This window comes from Macrobrachium nipponense, chromosome 29, assembly GCF_015104395.2.
Source record: "Macrobrachium nipponense isolate FS-2020 chromosome 29, ASM1510439v2, whole genome shotgun sequence".
Lineage (NCBI taxonomy): Eukaryota > Metazoa > Arthropoda > Malacostraca > Decapoda > Palaemonidae > Macrobrachium > Macrobrachium nipponense.
Window position 1 is genome coordinate 19,470,280 of NC_061092.1, and position 23,366 is coordinate 19,493,645.

The 23,366-nt window shown below is 39.8% G+C and overlaps 1 protein-coding gene across 1 annotated transcript in view; it reads right to left on the reverse strand.

The window, feature by feature from the left end:
* The window catches only part of LOC135206170 (anaphase-promoting complex subunit 5-like), a 621,184-nt gene that overhangs the window by 271,892 nt on the left and 325,926 nt on the right, over positions 1–23,366 (reverse strand). Inside the window, exon 4 of the mRNA XM_064237464.1 lies at positions 17,708–17,822. Within this exon, the coding sequence (XP_064093534.1) occupies positions 17,708–17,822 (115 nt within the window). The remainder of the gene's footprint in view (positions 1–17,707; positions 17,823–23,366) is intronic.

Genomic DNA, 23,366 nt, shown 5'->3' on the forward strand with positions numbered 1-23,366 from the left:
AGGGCTGCTGCTGAGCTGGATGAGCCCCTTTCTTTCCTCACTGGCCCCACTGGTCTATTCTTCCTTGAAGACTGCCTAAGGAGATCTTGAGTGGCCTTCTCAGTTAGTGAATGAGCAATGTCTCTCACCAACTGAGAAGGGAATAAATGTTCTGAAAGAGGTGCAAACAACAAAGCGGACCTCTGCAAAGGAGAGACGGCCTTAGTGAGAAAAGCACTGTAAACCGCCCCTCTCTTTAGTTATTCCCGCACCAAAGAGGGAGCAGACTTCCGCCGATCCATCTTGAACAGCCTTATCAATACATGTGAGGATACTATGTAAGGCTTCGGGGTTAGTTGTTCCTTTTCCTGGGACTTCTTAGCCGAAGAACCCCAAGGGACCAATCCAGGAAGTGAAATACTTCTAAAGTGTGGAAAAGTCCTTGAGGAGGTGGTCCATCTCCGAAAGACCCCATGTTGCTCTGGCCGAATTTAAGGCGTGTCTCCTCGAGGAGTCTACAAGACTCAAGAAGTCTGACTCGGCTGAAACGGGCAGAGACAATCCATATTCCCCCCCCCGTCCTCATACCATGTGCCTTCTCTACCCGTTAGCTTAGCAGAGGCATACAAAAAACTGTCCTTCCTAACTCCTTTTTTGTCTTGATCCAGGAGTCAAGAGATTGTAGGGCCCTCTTCATGGATATGGCCGGCTTCATTTTCAGGAAGGAGGAAGACTTGTGTGCTTTCGTACTTGAAAAGAGAGAGCGGGGAGGAGGAGCAGCAGCTGGAGTCAACAAATCTCCATACTCTTCTAAAAGGAGAGAAGAACTTATAATTTGAAAGTCCTTCTTTATTAGTAATCTCGTCCTCTGAGACGTCCTCTAAGTAATAGGCTCGGAAGGAGAAGGCTCCCTTCTTTCGTCTGTCTCCTCCCTTGATCTCTTCCTTTCCAAAGAAGAAGCACTTCTAATAGGAGAGGGACTAAGAGTTACTCTCTCTCTACGCCTATCCTTAGGAGAGTCATGGATAATTTTAGTTTGATGCCTGGAGGACTCCTGGCGGTTGTCAGGCTCTTCATGTAGAGAATGCGCCTGGCGCTTAGCAGGAGAATCTCGCTCAGAGTACTCCTGGCACCTGGGAGGAGTATCATGTTCGGAATACTCCTGGCGCCTGGCAGGCGCAATGCGCTTCGAATACTCCTGGCGCTTGGTAGGCGCATCGTGCTCCGAATACTCCTGGCGCCTGGGAGGAGTATTAAGCTCAGAATACTCCTGGCGCCTGGGAGGAGTATCGAGATCGGAATACTCCTGGCGCCTGGCAGGCGTATCGCATTCCGAATACTCCTGGCCCTTGGAAGGCGCATCTAGTTCCGAATACTCCTGGAGCTTGGCAGGAGTATCGATCATGGCAGGCGCATTTCGCTTGGCAGGCGCATTGCGCTTAGCAGGCGCTTCACTCCTATCAGGAGCTTCCTCTTCTCCAGCTGGATCTCGGCGCTTGGTTGGAGTTCTAGGTCTTGAACGATGTACAGGAAACTCAGGCTCTTTGCGCCTACTTGGCGCCTGGCTCCTAGCTGGCGCCAGGCGCTTGGCAGGAGTTACTTCCTTTTCCACTTCTCACCTGTCTAACGCTCCGCTCCCCCCAGAGATGGCCGCCTGTGCGACAACTCCCCTGGAAGGCTCGTTGCGCCTGACAGATCGGTATTTGGATCTTTTAATCGGAAGCCTATCATCCTTCTTACGAGTAGGCTCCTTGGAAAGTACTCCTACCAAAGACGCTAATTGCTCCTGCATATTTAGCAAAATTTTCCTGGTCGAGGACTCATTCGAATCAGGAGAGGGAGATCTGGAAGGCGCTCGAGGATCTCTTACAGTCCAAGGATCTAACTCCTTCCTAGCCTTCTTTATTACCGAAGGCGCATCTTCTTCAGAGAGCACTCGGGCTAGAATTGAGTTTCAGGTTCTTTCCAATTCCTCTTCAGCGGACGGGAAAGCTTCGACTCCTTCCATCCTCTTCTCGGAGAAGGCGAACTAGAAGACGAAAAGCACTCTCGTAGGACACTTTTCCTATAGCGGTCCCTGGCAGTCTGAGATGTAACAGATTCTGCCGAAGGGATGCCTGACCGTTGGGGATTCTCCACAACCTCCGTAAGGCTTTCGACTTTCCTTCTCCTCTGGGTCAAGGAGCTTGGAAGCGGTCTAGACCTGGGAGCGTCGCAGAGACGACCAGACGCCCCCTTCAGCACACTGGGGACACTAAAATCACTTGAAAAACCACATTCACTTTTCTTACCTTCCAATGTTGCCATTTTTTCCTGCATTTTCTGAAGGGAAGCTCTGAGTTCCGCAATTTCCGAAGCAGAATCAGAGGGGTTAGCAACCTGTGAATGGGCTGAAACAGAATGCGAATAATTATCAGAAGAAGAAGCTACAGAACTAGATAGAAGTTCACGAGATTTCCTGCGGCTTTTGTAAACCGCCTTCCTCTCTCTATCTTTCTCTAACTTCTTCAAGTAAGAAGTTAGATTCTTCCATTCTTGCGCACTCAGTCTCTCGCACTCGTTACACGTGTTCTCAATCGAACACTCAACCATTCTACATCCACTGCATGTAGTGTGAGGATCTACCGAAGCTTTCGGAATCCTCACCCTACAGCCCTCATTCACACACACTCTGAAACTAACACTAGAGTCAGACATATTCAAGAAAATCCAAAGCCAAGTCCAAAAAACAGTCCACGATAGCGAATGCCAAACAACGATCCAAGTACGTCACCAAAAATCAGTCGAAAGATGATCAAAAAGCGTTGAAAAAAGAATTCCAGTCAGGAGGTAGTAACAACAATGTTGACACTACTGGCGACAGAGAGAATCTGATAAGAAAACGGGAATGGTTCCTAGTCCTGCCACCCAGAGCAGGGCGGTAGATCACCTGACCTACCTGTAGAGAGTGCCGCGAAATTTGAATTTCTGTCGGGGACGACAGAGTCGATAGCTATGTATATATCTGACAGTTAAATTGAATGTATGAAAGATAGAATCTTACACAGCATGAACTGGGGGAACAGTGAGGCAATTCAAATACTTGCTACTCGATTTGGCGATTCGACGCGCTGGCTTCATAAATGTAGAGTGGCAATTGCAGTCGTCCTCTTGACTCCGTATTGCAGAAACTAGTCTACTTGAAAGGCAGGAAATCCCCAAAACCTGTAACAGGACCTTTTCTTCTCTGAAGTCTGCTCGATGTTCAGATAACACGAGATAATTCGTCCACTCCTGAAGGCGACTAGACCAATATCCAACCAACTCTCGAACAACTCTTCTTTTGATTGATACTTCGTCGGTTCCTTCGTCTCTAGTCTCTCTCTGACGATCACTGCTGCTGATCTCTTACTGATAATCTGATCTGTGGCTCATACTAACTGGTGATCTTTCTCTTTTACGATCGCTCCCTCTTACGATCACTGCTCTCCAAAGTTCATTCGTCGTATTTATACGGCACTCTGGGGGCGGAGCCTACGGCGAACGTTACCGACTCCAGGGATTTCTAGAACTTCTTAGATCAATCTAGACGAGGTATTGCATCAGAAAACGCGGCGTTTCTCACGTCCCAACGAGATCCACAACACTCCTGCCGATTCTAGAACAGCAGCGAGCATAGGCGCCTCCAACAGTGGCGTGAAAGCCTCCTTGCTGCCGAACTTCTCGAAAATGCGTTCTCCTTTCCTTTATTTTTCTTTGCTATGAAGCAATTACCATCACACTTCTCTTCCTCCTTCGTTCTTCTCATCTACCTGTGGACAGAGCGCCGTGGTCGTCACTACACTGAACAGGGAGGCCAAATGCAGGTAAGCTACACAACCGAGTTCCATTCTATCCCATTTCAGTAGGGATAGGAGTGTTTATCCACCACTCCCCAACAAGGGGGGGGGGGGGGGGGGGGGGGGAGTGGAAGCCAACAAGAGACAAACCCATAACTTTACTTTGGCTCTTGAAGTAGGAACTAGTTCTTGCTTTTTGCTATTTATAAGAGGTACGCTTGCCTCCCTCTTATAAATCTGGTCCAGAAGTCTGACCACTGATCCTGCGGTGCACACCCCGATCACCTGGGCAGAGACTAGGATCCCTCCCTCTGCTCTTACGACCAGGGAGGGAATCCAAGGTAGGACGAACACCATTCTGTTCATTAAGACTCAGATTCCACCCACCAAGAAGTGAGTCTTCCAATTGTTAAAGGACCGAGGGTTTGTATACGTATCGGAACAAATAACAATGTCAGAAATTGTATTTTTCCTAACTATACAAACCTGAGGTCCTTTGCATATAGTCCCACCTCATGACACCCCTCACTCTGCGTTTCCTGGGCCTAAAGCAAAGTGACTCCTCTCCTCGCAGTCGAGCTGACCGCCAACTGCCGGACAAGTAAACTACCGAACCTCCTTGTTCGAAGCTTACGACCGGTTCAGCTGCCGCTAAGTACCTTCCTATTGTTAAAGGACCTCAGGTTTGTATAGTTAGGAAAAATACAGTTTCCGACAAATTGTTATGCTTTAAAAGAAAGAATGAGGTAGTGACAATCATGGAGTCAAATGCTACAAACAAAAATTCTCAACTACAATAGTGCCTCAGGATACGAAATTAATCCGTTCCAAAGCGGCCTTTGTAACCTGATTTTTTCATATCTCGAACTACATTTTACATGTAAATTGCCTAATTTGTTCCAAGCCACACAAAAACACCACAGGAAATTTTATACAGGCAGTCCCCGGGTTACGACGGGGGTTCCGTTCTTAAGACGCGTCGTAACCCGAAAATCGTCATTAGCCGGAACGACGTTCTTTGAAAACATGGTCACAGGGAAAATTTCACTAATTTGCAACTTTTCTTAGGGCCCCCGTATCTCTAAAATTACCACTAATTTACTTTTTCATGTGCAACACTGTGTATTCACAAATTACTGTATATTTTCATTTAAATACATGAGAGAGAGAGAGAGAGAGAGAGAGAGAGAGAGAGAGAGAGAGAGAGAGAGAGAGAGAGAGAAAAAAAATACTCCTTACGTTTCAATAGATTGAAATGAAGCGTCTGTAGGCAACTTTTTCCCCCTCCCATAAATACATATATTTCTCCAGAGAAGAGAGAAAGAGAGGACTGTGCAATTATGTTTTGTCTGTCCTATCAATTCTTTTGCTGAGAGCGAGAGAGATAAAAGGAAGAAATAGAAACAACCAAATGTTTATGACAAGTATCTTGTGGAGAGAGAGAGAGAGGAGAGGATGGATTGAGAGCGAGAGAGAGAGAGAGAGAGAGAGAGAGAGTTGCCTTACAGTATTTAAAAGAGAGAAATAATGGAATGATTATTGTATTTAAAAATACTCAGATATGAATTTTGTACTTACAGTAATAGTATTATATTGGAAAATATTAATGCATAAACATTATTACATACATGTCCATGAAAATGATCTCATCTCAGTGAGAGAGAGAGATTGAGGATTGAGAGAGAGACGAGAGAGAGAGAGATGAGAGAGAACAGCGGAGCAGAGAGAGAGAGACTTGAGAGTGAGAGAGAGGAATTCGACGAGAGAGAGAGAGAGAGAGAGTTACATAAAACCATTAAATCGTTGACCTTTGTATGGCATGTTAAGCTCCGAGTGTCAACTGGAGTTGAGGTGGGGAAATTGATACAGAAAAAAGAAGGGAAGAATTTTCTTTTGAAATTAGTTATCGTATTATTACTACTCTATTATTATTATTATTATTATTGAAAATATAAACACGTGCATCTACATTATCTCTCATCTCAGTAAGAAAGAGGAATTATCCTTACAAGTGAAATGGAAAGGAAAGGTCATTTATCTCTTCAAAATATGACCATTATGAATTTTGTAATTAAAGTTTTGTTCTTATTATTATTTATTATTATATTATTATTATTATTATTTTATTATAATTAAATAACTGAAATTATCAATAAACATTTTTACATACTAGTACCATAAAAATAAAAAATTCTTTCATCTCGGTTAGAGGAGAGAGAGAGAGGAGAGAGAGAAGAGAGAGAGAGAGAGAGAGGAGGAGGAGAGAGAGATGATTGGAGGAAGGGAGGAGAGAGAGGAGTGTTTACTCTCTCTGTTTCTCTCAAAAAAATACTGTATAACGCTTCCAGCGAAAGAAAGGGAGGAGTTACCACTATGACACATTATTAATCTTGTGTGGCAAAAGAGAGAGAGAGAGAGAGAGAGAGAGAGAGAGAGCGAGAGAGAGAGAGAGAGGAGAGAGAGAGAGAGATGAGAGAGAGAGAGAGTTAACCTTAATTAAAAGTGACATGGATAGATTAGTACGTATTGTATTTCTTTAAAATACTATCACATATGAATTTGTAATTACAGTTATTATTATTATTATTATTATTACTATTATTATTAGTTATTATTATTTTAAGTATTAAAAACAAATAGTACAAGTACATAAAAAATCTCGAGTCTCAGTAATGAGGAGGCTTAGAGAGAGAGAGAGAGAGAGAGAGGAGTGGAGAGGGGAGAGAGAGAGAGAGAGACGAGAGAGAGAGGAGAGAGGAGGAGAGAGAGAGAGAGAGGGAGAATTAGGAAAAATTTTCAAGGCCCACGTGTTATTGCATCACTGCAGCTCTTCCCCTCCTGGCTGTCACAGAACTTGATATATCTGACAGTTTTAGTACCTGGATCTCGAGAAAAGGTTACTGGAAGTACTTGAAGAAGACTGGGATTTCTTCATTCTTCCATAATTTTTTAAATATAAGCTAAAATCTTACTAATTCACTATGGTATTTTCTTTAATGAATTGATATTATTGCTGTATAAATTAATAATTAATATTTGAAAATAGTAAATCATTTATTTGTCAATACAAAAAACATACATCTTTGTAGTAGAGAGAGAGAGAGAGAGAGAGAGAGAGAGAGAGAGGAGAGGAAGAGAGAGAGAGAGAGAGAGAGAGAGAGAGAGAGAGAGAGAGAGAGAGAGAGAGAATTATTATTTTTATTATGTGATATCATTTCAACTTATTAAACTTACTAATACAGTATTAATCAAAATTAATATTTGAAAATTAGTAAATCATTTTTGTATTATAAAAATGTATTTGGTCATGAAAATAAACATCAAAATACACTAATTAGTGATTATTTTTGTCGGAAAATACAGAGAGAGAGAGAGAGAGAGACTGTGCTAAACTATAAAGGATTCTTATCATAGTATGAATTTTTTAAAAGCGTCGTAAACTCGGAGCGTCGGAAGCGTCAGCGTCGTAACCTCGGAACAAGTGTCGTAACCCAGGGCGGATTTTTCAATGAATATTTAAGAAAAAGCGTCGTAACCTCGGAACGTCGAAAGCCGGACCCGTCGTAACCCGGGGACCGCCTGTACTAAAGCTAAATTGACCAATAAACAATGAAGTACAACAATTTGGACCATTCAATACCTAACATAACCTTTACTGTAGTACGTACCTGTAAATAAAGTGTATTAGTGTACGTACCTGGTACAAGAAATACTGTACGTACATATGTAGTAAAATGTGGAACCTTACCTTTTGAGTGAGGCGATGTCTGAAAGTGGCGACAGAGGAGGAGGACAAATGGGAGAAAACATGAACACTTAACTTTACAAAACACATTAAAGAAATGCCAGAAATTATTAACACTTCTTGATTATCTCCATAAAAAGCATCCTCTTCTTTCCGTGAACTTCAGCAACATTCTTGGGTCCCATGGCTTATAACATAAATAATTAAGTTGACACACAACAAGATAAAATAACTTACGGTACAACGAAAGCGAAATCACTAACACGAATTTATGTTAACAAATAAAATACAGTGGTACCTCGAGATACGAAATTAATCCGTTCCGAGGCAGCCTTCGTATCATGAGTTTTTCATATCTTGAACCGCATTTTACATGTAAAATGGCTAATCCATACAAGCCCTCCAAAAACACCCCAGTAAATTTCATAATAAAGCTAAATTGACCTATAAACAATGAAATACTATAACAATTTGGACCATTCAATACCTAACTTGATAAATACTAGTAGTACTAATATGTATGTAACCTGTAAATAAAGTGTATTGGTGTACATGGTATACAAGAAATACTGTACGTACATACGTACGTATGTAGTAAAATGTGGAAGCTTACCTTTCGAGTGAGGCTATCTCCGAAAGTGGCGACAGAGGTGGAGGACAAACGGCAGATATGTACACTTAACTTTATGAAACACATTAACAAAACTGTAACACTTAACTATAAAAAACTTAAAATTAAATTTTTTTTTCTTTTTTGATTTTTACATTTTTTTACTTCTTTATACATTACGTTTTTTTTTCTTATACAAAATTTCAACTTCTTCACCACTTTCAACTTTCTGTTTTTTCGTAGTATCACTTGGTTCTTCCTTTTTGCTTACTCCTACTAAAGGCCTCTTTAAAAAATAACTATCCATGGAAGATTGCTTCTGCCTGCTTTTGACAATGTTTCTGAAACGACTCAGGCAAATGTCATCGAACTGTGCAAGTATACGACCTGTGTTAGCCTTTTCGGGGTGTCTCTTTTCTACAAATGATTGCACCTTATGAAAAGCAGCTAGAGCATCCTTAATTTCTGTCATTATTCATTGGGTCGTCGTCCTCCTCCTCGCCGATGCTAGAGAACTCCTCTTGAATGACGTTATGTTGCATGGCCTCCAACTCCTTCAGGTCATCCGTCGTAAGCTCCTCTTGCTGCTCCTCAAGGTCATTGATGTCGTCCTCGTCAATGACCAGCCCCATGGACTTGCCGAGTGCAACGATCTCGTCAAGATCTGGTTGTGAAACAGTTTCAGGATCGTCAACTGTTCCTGAATCTGCAGCACCAGCTTTGCCCACGTCGAATCCCTCAAAGTCTTGGGCGGATACATCAGGCCAGAGTTTCCTCCACGAGGAATTCAAGGTTTGCCTCGAAACCTCCTGCCAAGCTTGGTCGATGAGTCGGATGCATATCACAACATCGAAATGCTCCTTCCAAAATTCACGCAAGGTGAGGTTTGTGGTATCGGTGAGGTTTGTGGTATCAGTGATGTCGAAACATCTCTTGAAAAGATGTTTCGTATACAGCTTCTTGAAGTTCGATATCATTTGCTGGTCCATGGGCAGGAGGAGAGGGGTGGTGTTAGGCGGAAGATAAAGAACCTTGATAAATGAATACTCCGCTAGGATATCTTCCTCGAGGCCAGGAGGGTGAGCAGGAGCATTGTCCAACAACAGTACACATTTCAGAGGGAGGCACTTCTCTTCCAAGAATTTCTTCACTGTTGGGCCGAAACACAGATTTAACCACTCGATGAACAAAAGTCTCATTACCCAGGCTTTCGCATTAGCCCTCCACATCACTGGAAGCTTCTCCTTAAGCACTTTCTGGGCCTTGAAGGCTCGAGGAGCCTCCGAATGATACACAATTAGGGGCTTCACCTTGCAATCCCCACTGGCGTTCAAACAAATTGCGAGCGTGAACCTGTCTTTCATAGGCTTATGCCCAGGTAGCTTCTTCTCTTCCTCCATGATGTACGTCCGACGAGCCATTTTTTTCCAAAAAAGGCCAGTCTCATCACAGTTGAAGACTTGCTGAGAACTGTAGCCTTCTTTGAGAGTCACCTCGTCGAACGTCTTAATAAAGGCTTTGGGCACTTTCATGTCTGAGCTGGCCACCTCCCCATGCTATACCACCAAATGGATGCCAGTCTGTTTACCGAATTTTTCGAACCACCCATGAGAAGCCTTGAACTCTGTGGTTGGCGTCGATATCCCTTCTCCTCCGTCATCTTCAGCTTGGGCAATCAAATCAACGAAAATAGCGCTGCCCTTGTGGCAGATTGCCGTCTCCGTTATCATATCGCCAGCGATTTCTTTGTCTTTTATCCAGACAAGAAGCAGCCTTTCCATTTCATCGTGCACGTGGCTCCTGTTGCTGGACAAAATAGTCACCCCCTTGGAAGGTGTAGCTGCTTTGATGACATCCTTCTGCTTAAGGATGGTGCCTATTGTCGATGGATTTCAGCCGTATTCCTTGGCGATCACACTCAATCGCATAGCAGCTTCATACTTTTTAATTATCTCCATCTTTGTCTCTAAAGACAGCATACTCTTCTTTCCTACTTCAACTTTCTTGAGACCCAAGACTACGTATATACTGTACGCAATTAAGTTATGTAGTACGTATACATATGAAGTAAAGTTCTCACACAACACGATAAAGTAGTACTACAACGAAATCACTAACGTAAATTACTACAACGAAATCACTAACGAATTTACGTTAATAAATGAATTCGTATAAAACGAACGAATTCCGCGTGCTTACGATACCGATGATCCCGCAAAGTGGCCGAAAAAGGACGACGCTATGTAGATGCATCATGGGATCATGGGAGAGATGCTGACCAATAGGAGAGAAGGATCTTATGGCAGTGGGGGACTGAGTGCATCAAGGAAAAAAAACCAATGGGAGAGCAGATGATGGTGGCGAGTCTACTCAGTTGGCGGCGAGCGAGTTTTAAAATTGTTATCGGTGGTCCGGGCGAATCACAGACTTTACCTTTCGTATCTTGAACAATTTTCATATGTAGAGCCGCAAAAATCTTCGTATTTGCTTTCGTATCTCGAGTTTTTCGTAAGTTGAGCCTTTCGTATCTCGAGGTACCACTGTATATGTGAACAAACGAATTCCAGTGTTTACGATAACGCTGCCTAAAAAAATGGTCAAGGAATGCCTTTACATAGAGGCATGATGTGACAGATGCTGACCAATAGGAGAGCAGGATCTTATGGCGGTGACTAGCATCAGGAACCAATGGGAGAGTGGGAGGATGGTGGCGAGTCTACTCAGTTGGCTGTGCAAGTTTTAAAATTGTTCTCAGCAGTCCGGGAGAATCTCGGACTTTACCCTTTCACAACCTGAATTATTTTCGTATACAGAAGCAAAAAATCTTCGTCTTTGCCTTCGTAACTTGGATTTTTCGTAAGTAGGGACTTTATTATGTCGAGGTTCCACTGTATATTGAGAGGTATTTTGAATGAAGAACAAAATGTGTAATATTACAATCAAATCAAACTGTGGAGTTTTAGGTGTGATGTCAGTAAGGATAAAAATGACCTTTTTATAATAAAATAAGATTTTATGTATACTTACCATGAAGTTACATGGATATAGTTTCTATCTGTCAGCAGCTAGAATTGTTTAAATTCGTGATAGAACTATATTTGTTTTGGCTAGGTGATACAACCAGCCCACTACCAGGGGAGAGAGGAACCAACTCAGCACGAACTTCAGTGCTAGCATTCATGAAAATGCTTGTTGGTTCCTTACCTGTTAAGAGAGCTGTAGAGATGATTACTTCCCTTGCCTTGGGTGCAGTACCATAATCAAGTAATCAAACCAGATTAAATAAGTTAATCACCTCCAAAAAAATAAAAAACCATACCCAACTAATAAAAGACTTAAGGGTACTCCTAGTACATCACTAATACCCTGGCTCCCCTTAAAACTCAACAACCTTATTCAAAGCGAAGAGACTAGATTAGGAAGGAACAAATTCCTATACATTCTTACCCAACACCCTGCCAGTCGCTAAATACAGATCCAGGGTACTGCCGTTGTTATAAACTGTTTTGATTTCACTGGCAATGAGAGGCAAACACTGATTTGCACTTCCAATATGTTGCTTGGATAATGGAATCTAAAGAGAGGTCATGTTTAAAGGAAAGCAATGTAGCTACTGCTCTTACTTCATGAGCTTTCATTTTCATTGCAATACAATCTGATTCCTAAACTTGAGAATAAACCTCCACAATAATATTCCTCAAGAAAACCGCCTTAGACATAGGGTGAGATGGATTCCTCACGGAGCACCAGAGGTGATTGGATGAGGCCTGAATCTTCTCTGCCCTTTGCAGATAGCGTTTTAGCGCTCTGACCAGACAGAGACCTCATTTCCTCCGGTCTTACTACGTCTGTAAGGTTTTTAATAATGAAAGAAAGAGGCCATGGCTTGGACGGGGTCTTGTTTTTTGCTAAAAACCCCAAGGCTAATGGACATACAGAATTACCTTGAGCAAAGCCTACTCTCTTATCCATCGAGTGAAGCTCACTCACCCTTTTCGCTGTAGACAAAGCTCTTTCTGGTCATGTCTTTCAGTGAGGAAATATTCAATGGCTCAAAAAACAGTTCCGAAGGCCATTTAAGAAATGCATCTAGATTCCAAGACAGGGTCTCAGAACCTTTAAGTTTCTCTGTATCAAAAGATCTGATGAAATCTGGAAGGTCTTTATCGGTCAACAAATCTATCCCCCTGGTTGAAGTCAACAGGTTCTTGGATGTCCTCAAATGTAACAGGAAATCAGTGATTTCCACGATAGATGTTTGGGAAGACGAGATGTTACACTTTTTGCACCAGGAATGAAAACTTGTCCACTTCGCCTGGTAGATATCACTTGATGGTTTTCTTCTGCACTGAGCAATAGCTCTTGCAGCTTGGTTTGAATAACCTTGCAAGTCATAGGCAGTCTGCAAGCTGTCAGGGCCAGACTGAAAAGTCTTTGATGGAAGCTCCTGAAGTGGGGCTGCCTGAGTAGACTGGTTGTCTGAGGAAACAATCTGGGAAAGTCTACCAGGAGCTCTAGCAGATCTGGAAATCATTCTTGCACTGGCCAGAGCGGAGCAAAGAGGGTCATAGAGATTATGTGGGGAGACCTGAATTTGTTGATGACTCTCACCATCTTGAACGGAGAAAAGGAAAAAAAAAAACTTTCTCCGACCAATTTAAAAGCATCGCGTCCATTGCCCATGCTTGCTGGTCCAGGGCTGGCGAGCAGTAAAGAGAAAGATGGTGGTTTTTTGACGAGGCAAAAAATTGGTTTCAACAGATCGAGGTAGAAAAATGGGTTCAGCATATACTCTGTGAGCATGACCTGCTTCTTGCAGCTTAATTCGTCCACAAGTACGTTGCATTTCCCCTAAATGACTCTTCTTAAGATTCTTGTCTGATTCAGTTTTGCCCTTAACGCAAGTGAGTTCCTCCGAGTGAGTTCCTCCTGTTTTCTGATGTACAAGAGAGCTGTCGTACTGTCAAGAGTGGACAGCCACAACCTTGTTGCAGACCAAGTCTGCAAACTCCATAACCCCCAATGGATTGCAGTTACTTCCTTCCAATTGATATGCCACTGTCTCTGTTGAACATTCCAAGTTCCTGAGACTTCCTTGTCCCTTAGGATCACTCCCCAACCTAGATCGGATGTCTGAAAAGAAGACTTGGTCCGGGCTCAGCAGAAGGGACTTCCCTTCTAACAGCCTGTCTTTTAATCTACACCAATGCAGGACCTCCTTTATCTCTTTTGTGACCTGGAACACAAACGAGTCTGGAAACTTCTTTCTGTTCCAGTTTGCCCTGAGGAAGAACTGTAGATTCCTCATATGCAGTCTTCCCAGTGACAATTTGTTCTATTGAGGATAGAGTGCCCAACAGACTTATTCATTCCTTTACTGAGCACTCTTGAAGGGCTAGAAATTGATCCACTTTCTGCAGGCACGACTCCACTCTTTGTGGGGATGAAAAAGCCAGAAAATTCCCTGAGTCTATCCTCATCCACAAATAGACTAGCTCCTGACAGGGGACTATCTGTGACTTCCGCAGGTTTATCAGAATTCCCAATTTTTTAGCTACAAAAAGAGTTTTCAGCAGGTCCTCTGTGCACTTATTCTCTGTTTGCGACCGAAGAAGCCAGTCATCTAGGTACAGGGATACTCTTATCCCAACTAGATCTAACCATTTCACAATGGGGACTAAGACTCATCTGAACACTTACGGAACAGTCGAAAGCCTGAAACACAGAGCTCTGAATTGACAGACTTTGTTCTTGAACACAAATTGAAGAAACTCCTCTGCATTCTAGTGAATTGGAACATGGAAATAAGCCTCTTCCATATCAATGGAAAACATCCAATCCCCCTGACGGATGGATGACAAAACCATCTGATTCGTTTCCATCTTGAATTTTGTCTTTTTTGGCAAAGTGATTCAGAGCGCTTATGTCCAACACAGGCCTCCAGCCCCGAGGCCTTGGTTACTACAAACAGATGATTGTAGAATCCTGGGGTTACTGCATCTACTACCAACTCTATAACCTTCTTCTGCAAGAAAGACAAAACTTCTCTCAAAGGGGCAATGAATCTCTCTGAATGGGTTACATAGAAACACATTACCTTAGTATGTAGCCTTAAAGCTAGGCATCATCTAATCTGACACAGGTTACTATTCTCATATAGTTCTAGGTAACTTTGTCTAGGCTAACAATTTAGTTCAATAATGGGATGGTTACATATTTGAAGTTTATCACTTAATATAAGGTACTGCCTAGTCCTGGATTATTTATCAAATCCTAGTGTCCTTGGTGTAAAAGGATATGTTAAAATGTTCTTACTAACTTTAGTTTAGGTTACTACCTAATACTGATGATTTAAATCACCTTTTGAATATGTAATCCTAGGTTGTGGGCTACAAACAAATCTAAATTAATCTCACTGAATCTGTTAAGGCTATTATCTCTTGCAGGCTGCCGCCTAGGCTATCATAGGCATTGCTATCTGAAAGGATTATCTTCTAAGTTGATAATAAACTGTGGAACATTTCATTAGCTAAAACTTCTAGATAAAATGACAAATTCTTCAAAGTTTGCACTTTTCACAAATAGCAAACAAGATACCATAAGAAAACACCTACCATGTGCTCGCAAAACATAGGCCGGTTTTTTCATAATAATAGTTTTATGCAAATCCACACATAACTAGATAACTAAATAACACATTGAAAATTACATTCCATTCCTCCATTTCAGGTAGCAAACTTGCCCGTCACACTCGTCATGGTCGGGGGCCATTTACTGTACATATCCGTTAGGTAAGTTGTCATACCACTATATATTCTTGTTCTCTATAGAATTTGTGATATTCTGGTAAATTTTCATAAACAAATATCATAACTTAAAGTAGTTACAGCCATTTTTATAAGAAATTTTCAAGGTAAAATGAGGTCAACAAATGACCTTTACATTGGAGTAAGTTTTCTGGGTCAAAAAAATTTATTTTTTTATGACTGCAAAATAATGTTCAAACATCCAGCAAGCCACCATATTAATTTTATGCAAATCCACACATAATTAGTTAACTAGATAACACACTGAAAATTACATTCCATTCCTCCATTTCAGGTAGCAAATTTGGCAGTCACACTTGTCGTGGTCGGGGGCCATTTACTGTTCATATCCATTAGGTAAGATGCCATAGTGCTATATATTCTTGTTCTCTATAGAATTTGTGATATTCTGGTGGATTTTCATGCATAAATATTATATCTTATAATAGTTACAACGATTTTTATAAGAAATTTTCATGATGAAAATAGGTCAAAAACTGACCTTAAGATTTAGCCCCTGATATAACATCTAATATCATCTTTGTCCAAATATTTTTACATAATTACATTCTAGGATATATGACTTTATTCTATATAAAAATTAGCCACTTCCTATTTCATTTGAATACCAAAAAAAATTCATGAAATTTTGACTTTTTTTTTTGGCCAAAAAAATTTACCCTTTTTTTCTTTTCAGATTTTGACCTCTATGGGTCCAACACCTTTTCTGGCAGTCACATATATTGTAAATTGTAGTTTTAAGAAGGATTCCCTCAATTTTTGTGTTTATATAGGCTATTTTGTATTTTTTGTAAATATTTTTGTAAATTATTTTTATATGCTTATTTGTTTTAAATATTTGTAATAAATATTCAATTTGTAGATGGGTATTATTTATCTTTTCAGTAGTATAGTAATATCTTTAAATTGATTTTAGAAACTAAAATGTAAAGCAAAAATGAAGTAAGTGATTTTTGGCAAATTTTTCTTGACGCTCAGGTCAAGCTCGACCTGAATGCACCTTTAATGGGATAGCAATATAGCGAAACCTATCCAGGATTAAGGAAGGACAACAACTCTTCGAAGCCCAAGGGCAGTCGCTCCCTCCGTCTCCCCGAGGTGGGGGAGCAGGACAGTGATACTTTGTCTAGGAGAACTGGAAGGATGGACAGCCACCCCCTCAGATTGCACTATACTAGCACTGGGCACTTTCACTTCACTTTTCTCCATGAACAATCTCATGGAGGAACTTAACTCCATCACAATATTAGCCAAATACTCAACTTCCTCTTAAACCTTGATTCAAGGTTGGCAATGGTATCCGAACTGGCAACAAGGGAAGCTGGCAAATGAGCAGGAAGTGAAGGGGTTGGAGGACTAAGAATAGGAGAAGAAACAGGAGTAAAGGTCTCCGTCAACACAGGAAGGCAAAGGAGCTACATTACCCTTACTATCAGCTCTAAGGGCTGCCTTCCTCTTCTATCTTGGATAACTTTCTTACTATGAGAAATGCAGTTTGACACACAGAACATCTTAGTTCTCTTGAATACTCCTGGCCCGACATTTAGTACACCTAGAGTGAGGATCGTAAAATTCCTTGGCTAGCCTTGCTTTGTAGCCATCTGCGCAAAATTTAACTCCAGATGAACTTGAGTCAGACATAATCAAGAAAAAACGGCAACAAACTAAGCAAAAACGAGCTAAACTAATTTTGCAAAACAAAACCCCAATAAAAATGTATGTCACCAATATCCAGGAAAGCCAAAAACCACCCAAAAGAGGATGAAGAAGGTTTACAGAGCTATCAATATTACCCAGGAGCTGGCAGAAATCGAATTGAAGGGTGTGATGTCGTCATACCTGTTTACCGGGGGTGGTTGGTAACTGGTTACCTACAATAATGATGGCAGTGCAACAGCAAAATTCTGAATTTTGGTCTGCTGCAATAGGGATCCTACAGCTAAATAACTGCTTGGTAAGACCCATCTCTCTCTGACATACATATCAATAACTGGTCCAAAGTCATAGTTTCTCACATACTTATGGGATATTTGTTATTTAACTCATAAGGTACATTGCTTGCACTATTGCACTGCTCTCTTCTTCCATTTTGTTAACCTGTTTTTATTGTTTGCTTGGTTTTTCTATATCTTACATTATTAACTTCACATATTACTTAGTCTCACATTATATACATAGTAGTACAGAGTACTGTGCATATAAATTAGGGACAGCTGCAATAACAGTGCTGCATTATCGTTTTATATAAAATGCCATGACTGATCATATCAATTATAAAATAATGTAGTACATGAAACACAGTCTCACCCTTTTTCTCATGCTCCTTAGCACATAAACATAAGCAAAAGCCACTTCATGAATAACATATGATCTTTGGGTGACTATTCCCATACAGAAGTATAACATCAACTTTACAACTGCTTGCTAAGTACATACATGGATATAGAGACAGAGCACATTATTCTATAAGCTGTACCATTTACTTATATGTTACATTAATCATCAGACATTCCTGTGACAATCAGGTAATTTTCATTTTGTTGTAGTCCCCCAACCCAAAACTCCATCTTATGACAAAAAATATTTTAATCTTATAAACAAAGGATGTATTATAATGAAAGAAAAATACGAGTGCACAATATTAATAAACATAAAATAACCATAAAGTCACATGAATCTTGAAAATAAATAAAAACCATGCTAAAAGCTTTTAGATGTTCAACCTTACCTACAACACTTGTCCACAAACAGGGAAAGTTTTCTGCACGGATCTGATCTTGGGCAGAAAATTTCTCAACAGAGTCAAATAAATTAAGCAAACTGTCAATCCCACTGCAATACATCTGAAAAGGACCAAAAAACATGTTATGAACAGTGAAATAAAGTTCTACTTTAGTATATGAATAACCCCAAAGATAACGACTAACTACAGGCAGTTCCCAGTTATCAGTGGACTTGGTTAATGGCCATCCAGTTTATCCAGTTTTATGGCGCTTGTGATGCGCCATAATATTCGAAATTTATAACACCAAAACAGGCTGTGCTTTGGTTATCGGTGCGACAAGGTGCTGATATTAGAGTTACGGTGCCATAAGGTGCTGATAATAGAGTTATGGCGCCATAACATACCTAATTGAGGCGCCGTTAGCGAGACTCGGCTCCATAGCACCATAAATCGTCAAGTTTTGGTTGATGGCGGTTTTAGCTTATCAGTCCCCCGCCGATAACTGGGGACTGCCTGTACATACTTTGCACAAATGGTAGTAAAGTTTGTGAGGAGTACTGTATTCAGTATGCCTTGCGTGGCAGACAATGGGCATCTAAGGCTCACTGAAGCATCACTCTGGTCCTAGTTGAACTGCTTTTGGTCTTTTCCATTGAATTTATTCCTTTAAGCCTCTCACCCACTCAGCTCTTCAGGATCGTTTAGCTTTTCTTGCTCCAATTTCTAGCACTCACTCATTACAAAACATGATATTACAATAAAATAGATTTTGTGTATACAGTGGTCCCCCCGTATTCGCGTTCTTCGGATTCGCGGACTCACACATTCGCAGATTTTTCTTTGGAACCTATCTAGAAATTATTCGCGGACGGACTCGCCCATTCGTGGAATTTTCCAACGAAAATAATCACTAATTAGTGTATTTTGATGTTTATTTTCATGACTAAATACATTTTTATGATACAAAAATTATTTACTAATTTTCAAATATTAATTTTGATTAATACTGTATTAGTAAGTTTAATAAGTTTAAATGATATCACATAATAAAAATAATAATTCTCTCTCTCTCTCTCTCTCTTCCTCTGCTCTCGTCATCTCTCTCTCTCTCTCTCTCTCTCTCTGGTCTCATCATCTCTCTCTCACTCTCTCTCTCTCTCTCTCTCTCTCTCTACTACTACAAAGATGTGTTTTTTTTGTATGATAAATAGATGATTTACTATTTTCAAATATTAATATTAATTTATACAGCAATAATATCAATTCAATAAACAAAATACCATAGTGAATTAGTAAGATTTTAGCTTATAAATTTAAAAAATTATTGGAAGAATGAAGGAAATCCCAGTATTCTTTCTGTAACTCAGGTACTAAAACTGTCATATGTATCAAGTTAAGTGACAGGAGGGGGAAGGAGCTGTTGTGCTGTTGCCATCAAGTGCTCATGAAATTCTCTCTCTTCTCTCTCAATCCTCTCTCTCTCTCTCTCTCTCTCTCTCTCTCTCTCTCATTTACTGAGACTCGAGATTTTTTTATAGTACTTGTACTATATGTTTTTCATACTTTCAAATAATAATAATAATAATAATAATAATAATAATAATAATAATAATAATGATAATAACTGTAATTACAAAATACATATTATGTGATAGTATTTTAAAGAATAAAATACTAATCTATCCATGTCACTTTTAATTAAGGCTAACTCTCTCTCCCTCTCTCTCTCTCTCTCTCTTTTGCCACACAAAATAATAATGTGTCATAGTGGTAACTCCCTCTCTTTCGCTGGAAGTGTTATAAGTATTTTTTGAGAGAACAGAGATAAACTCTCTCTCTCTCTCTCTCTCTCTCTCTCTCTCTCTCTCTCTCTCTCTCTCTCTTACCGAGATGAAAGAATTTTTACGGTACTAGTATGTAAAATGTTTATTGATAATTTCAGTTATCTAATAATAATAATAATAAAACTGTAATAACAAAATTCTTAATGATAGTATTTTAAAGAGATGAAAATTACCTTTCCATTTCACTTGTAAGGATAACTCCTCTTTCTTACTGAGATGAGAGAATTTTTATGGTAAATGCACGTGTTTATTTTATTTTCAAATAATAATAATAATAATAATAATAGAAGTAGTAATAATACGATAACTAATTTCAAATGAAAATTCTTCCCTTCGTCTTTTTCTGTATCAATTTCCCTACCTCATAACTCCAGTGACGCTCGGAGCTGGGAAAGTAACAATGCCATACAATGGTCAACGAATTTAATGGTTTTATGTAATCTCTCTCTCTCTCTTACTGAGATGAGATAATTTTCATGGACATGTATGTAATAAGTTTATCATTAATATTTTCCAATAATAATACTATTAACTGTAAGTACAAAATTCATATCTGAGTATTTTAAATACAATAATCATTCCATTTCTCTCTTTTAAATACTGTAAGGACAATCTCTCTCTCTCTCTCTCTCTCTCTCTCTCGTCTCTCTCTCTCTCGGGGGTCTCTCTCTCTCTCTCGTCTCTCTCTCTCCTCTCCACAAGATACTTGTCATACATTTGGTGTTTCTATTTCTTCCTTTATCTCTCTCGCTCTCAGCAAAAGAATTGATAGACAGACAAACATAATTGCACAGTCCTCTCTTTCTCTCTTCTCTGGACATATATATGTATTTATGGGAGGGGAAAGAAGTTGCCTACAGATGTTCATTTCAATCTATTGAAACCGTAAGGAGTTATTTTCTCTCTCTCTCTCTCTCTGCTATTGGCTGTTTATATATTTCTTATGGTAAAATGTTTAAGATGACTTTAAAATGATATTAATAATACCTATTCAATGGTATATTTGATGTAGGATAATACTTTAAGTAGACATTTGGTATTTGTGATTTCACATACTTGCTTCCTTTGTAAAAGAAAAATGGATGTCTCAAATATAGTAACAGTATGAAAGAAAACGTGCATGACTGAATATTTATGGGGGGACTGAATTATTTTCACATACGTAACTAAGTCATGCAGTACATACATAGTATGTATTTATGTATAACCATAAAAAGTAAGATTTTACTTTAAAACAGTATTAATAATTTTCAAAGATTAATATGAACCATAATGGGATATTTTATGTATTTGATGAAGGATGGTCTTTTTTAGGGATACTTTGGTGTTTGCATGTTCAGGCTAGAGTTTATGAGCACTTTTAGAGGGGGGTTCCAAACATCGCTGGATTCTAACTATTCGCGGGGGGGTCTGGTACGCATCCCCTGCGAATACGGGGGGACCACTGTACTCACCAAGTAATTACATAGCTAAGAATTTCTAGTTCTGGCAGCTAAAATTTGAAAATCATAATAATGATTCTTTTGTTTTGGGTGTAGCAAGGTTTCCCCACCCACTACTGGGGTAGAAGGTAAACAACATAGCAAATAAGCTCAATTTATTTATGCCTTGTCATCCAAGAGATGGGAGGTGGGTGGGCTCCCATTCTGTAATTACTTGATAAGTAGTGTGCATAAAATCTAATACATATAAAAATATCATTTTTATGTAAATCTAATACATATAAAAATATCATTTTTATGTAAGTAACTTAACAAGTAATTACATGGCTGATTTGCACATTGCTAAAAGGTGGGATTCACGGATGAAAAATATTGCACAGTATTTTAATGCTGATAAAATGTAAGTAGAAGAAATTGCCACCATTACAGTAATACCCCAAACTTACGCAAGGTTAGGTTCCAGACCAACTCAGCCAAAGGGAATTTTCCTATAAGTTTGGCACGGTCTCTAAAAATGTTAATAAATGCTTACCTCTAAAGTTTGAACATTAAATATGACACCAATCATGCTCCCTAAGTATTAAGCTAAATTCTAAATTAAATTAAATTTCATTACTCTTAATAAAAGAAATAATTTGTTGGTGACCAATATATTTTCTGAAGTCTTCTCAATCACTTTTAAGAAATTCTTTATTCTGTCTCATTCTCTTTGTTTCTGGAAATTTCCATTTTCAATGAACAAAGCAGTGCTTTTTATTTGGACTAATACAACTCTTAGTTATGTGTGTATATTTTAGAACAGCACACTTACAGTTCTAGATTGTAAAGGTAAAAATAGATCAATAAAAAATGATCTACCACTAACTACAGTGAGAGAGAGAGAGAGAGAGAGAGAGAGAGAGAGAGAGAGAGAGAGAGAGAGAGAGAGAGAGAGAGAGAGAGAGAGAGAGAGAGAGAGAGTTGTCTTTACATAAGTATTAAGCTAACTTTTAAATGAAATTAAAGTTACTGTAACTCCACTTAAAAGTTAGTTTAATACATTAAAAAAAAGATTACATACGTACGGAGAGAGAGAGAGAGAGAGAGAGAGAGAGAGAGAGAGAGAGAGAGAGAGAGAGAGAGAGAGAGAGAGAGAGAGAATTATGTAAAAATTACTGACCGGCAATCAAAAACATTCCCCTTCCTGTCAGAACATTACTTGAAGTATTTGACAGCTCTGGACTTCGAGCTTCTGGTAGTTTTATCATTAACATTTGAAAATATTAATAAAATGACAAATTTTCTAAGACAATTTGTATTTTTCATAGCTACAAACCTTCCGTCTTCACAATAGGATAATTTATAGCGTCTAGCTGGATCCGCTTCAATCGCAGATGAAAGCAAGGAATCTTGTGAGATCTGGCAAAGAGTGCGTATATCGGGTGAAGAGTGATCAGTGACCACGCACCCACACCATTGCATCAGTCTTTCTTAAAACAGCCTGGACAAGAGTTGTGGTCGACCTCTCTCAGCTTTTACCCATTCATTGCCCGTTTTCGCTTGTGTTTGAGTGTGTGTGCTGTTGTTATGGCTTCTTCTGCTCCTTCTTGGCCTTGCCAACGTGGGCCCAGGAACTCCAGGTTTTCCATGTTCTTGTTTTTTGGCTTCGTCTGTGATGGATCCATACGTCACTTGAAGTAGGTGCCATTCTAATGTTTGTACAATAATGAATGCTGTGCGTGGCCTAGAGAGCAGTGGAAGTTATTTTATAGTCAGAGGGAGCATAGTAGAGTTTCTACTCTTCCCTTGTGGGAGGGTTTTTCTTCACCTCTTCCCGATGCTTTGTTTCCTGTTGCTGTCACACCTCATGCTAGTGTTGTGCCTTTGTCCCCTTCCTTATTTTCCATCAATTCGTTGTTGGAAGTATTGGGAGACCCTCAGGCTGATTTAAGTAATGTTGCCCTCTCTTCCTCAGGAGTTAATTTAATTCCTAAGAGGGAGGAGGCTTTTTCATCAATGTCTTTTGTTTCAGATTTGGAGGAATCCAAAAATGGCGGTGTTCTGGGGGACACTTGGGTGACGGGGTCCACCCTCCTTGGAGGGTTTGCTGATGCACTTCTTGGATGCTTGCTACCCCTCTCCTCATGCTGTCAAGGCCCTCACCCAGTTACAGTTGCTTGAGAAGAGACTTGGTTTCTTCTGCACCAATACCCAAAAACGGACCATTTGCTTTGGTAGACATTGGAGGATGATTGATGCCTACATTTTGAGATAAAAAAGCCTCTAGCTCTGAGGAGTCTGACGACAGCTAGAACCCTGTCAAAGCCAGTGTAGATAACCCTTGGAGGAACCTCATTGTGTGGTTGTCTGAGCAGTTTTCTTCTTTGGGAAAAGTAA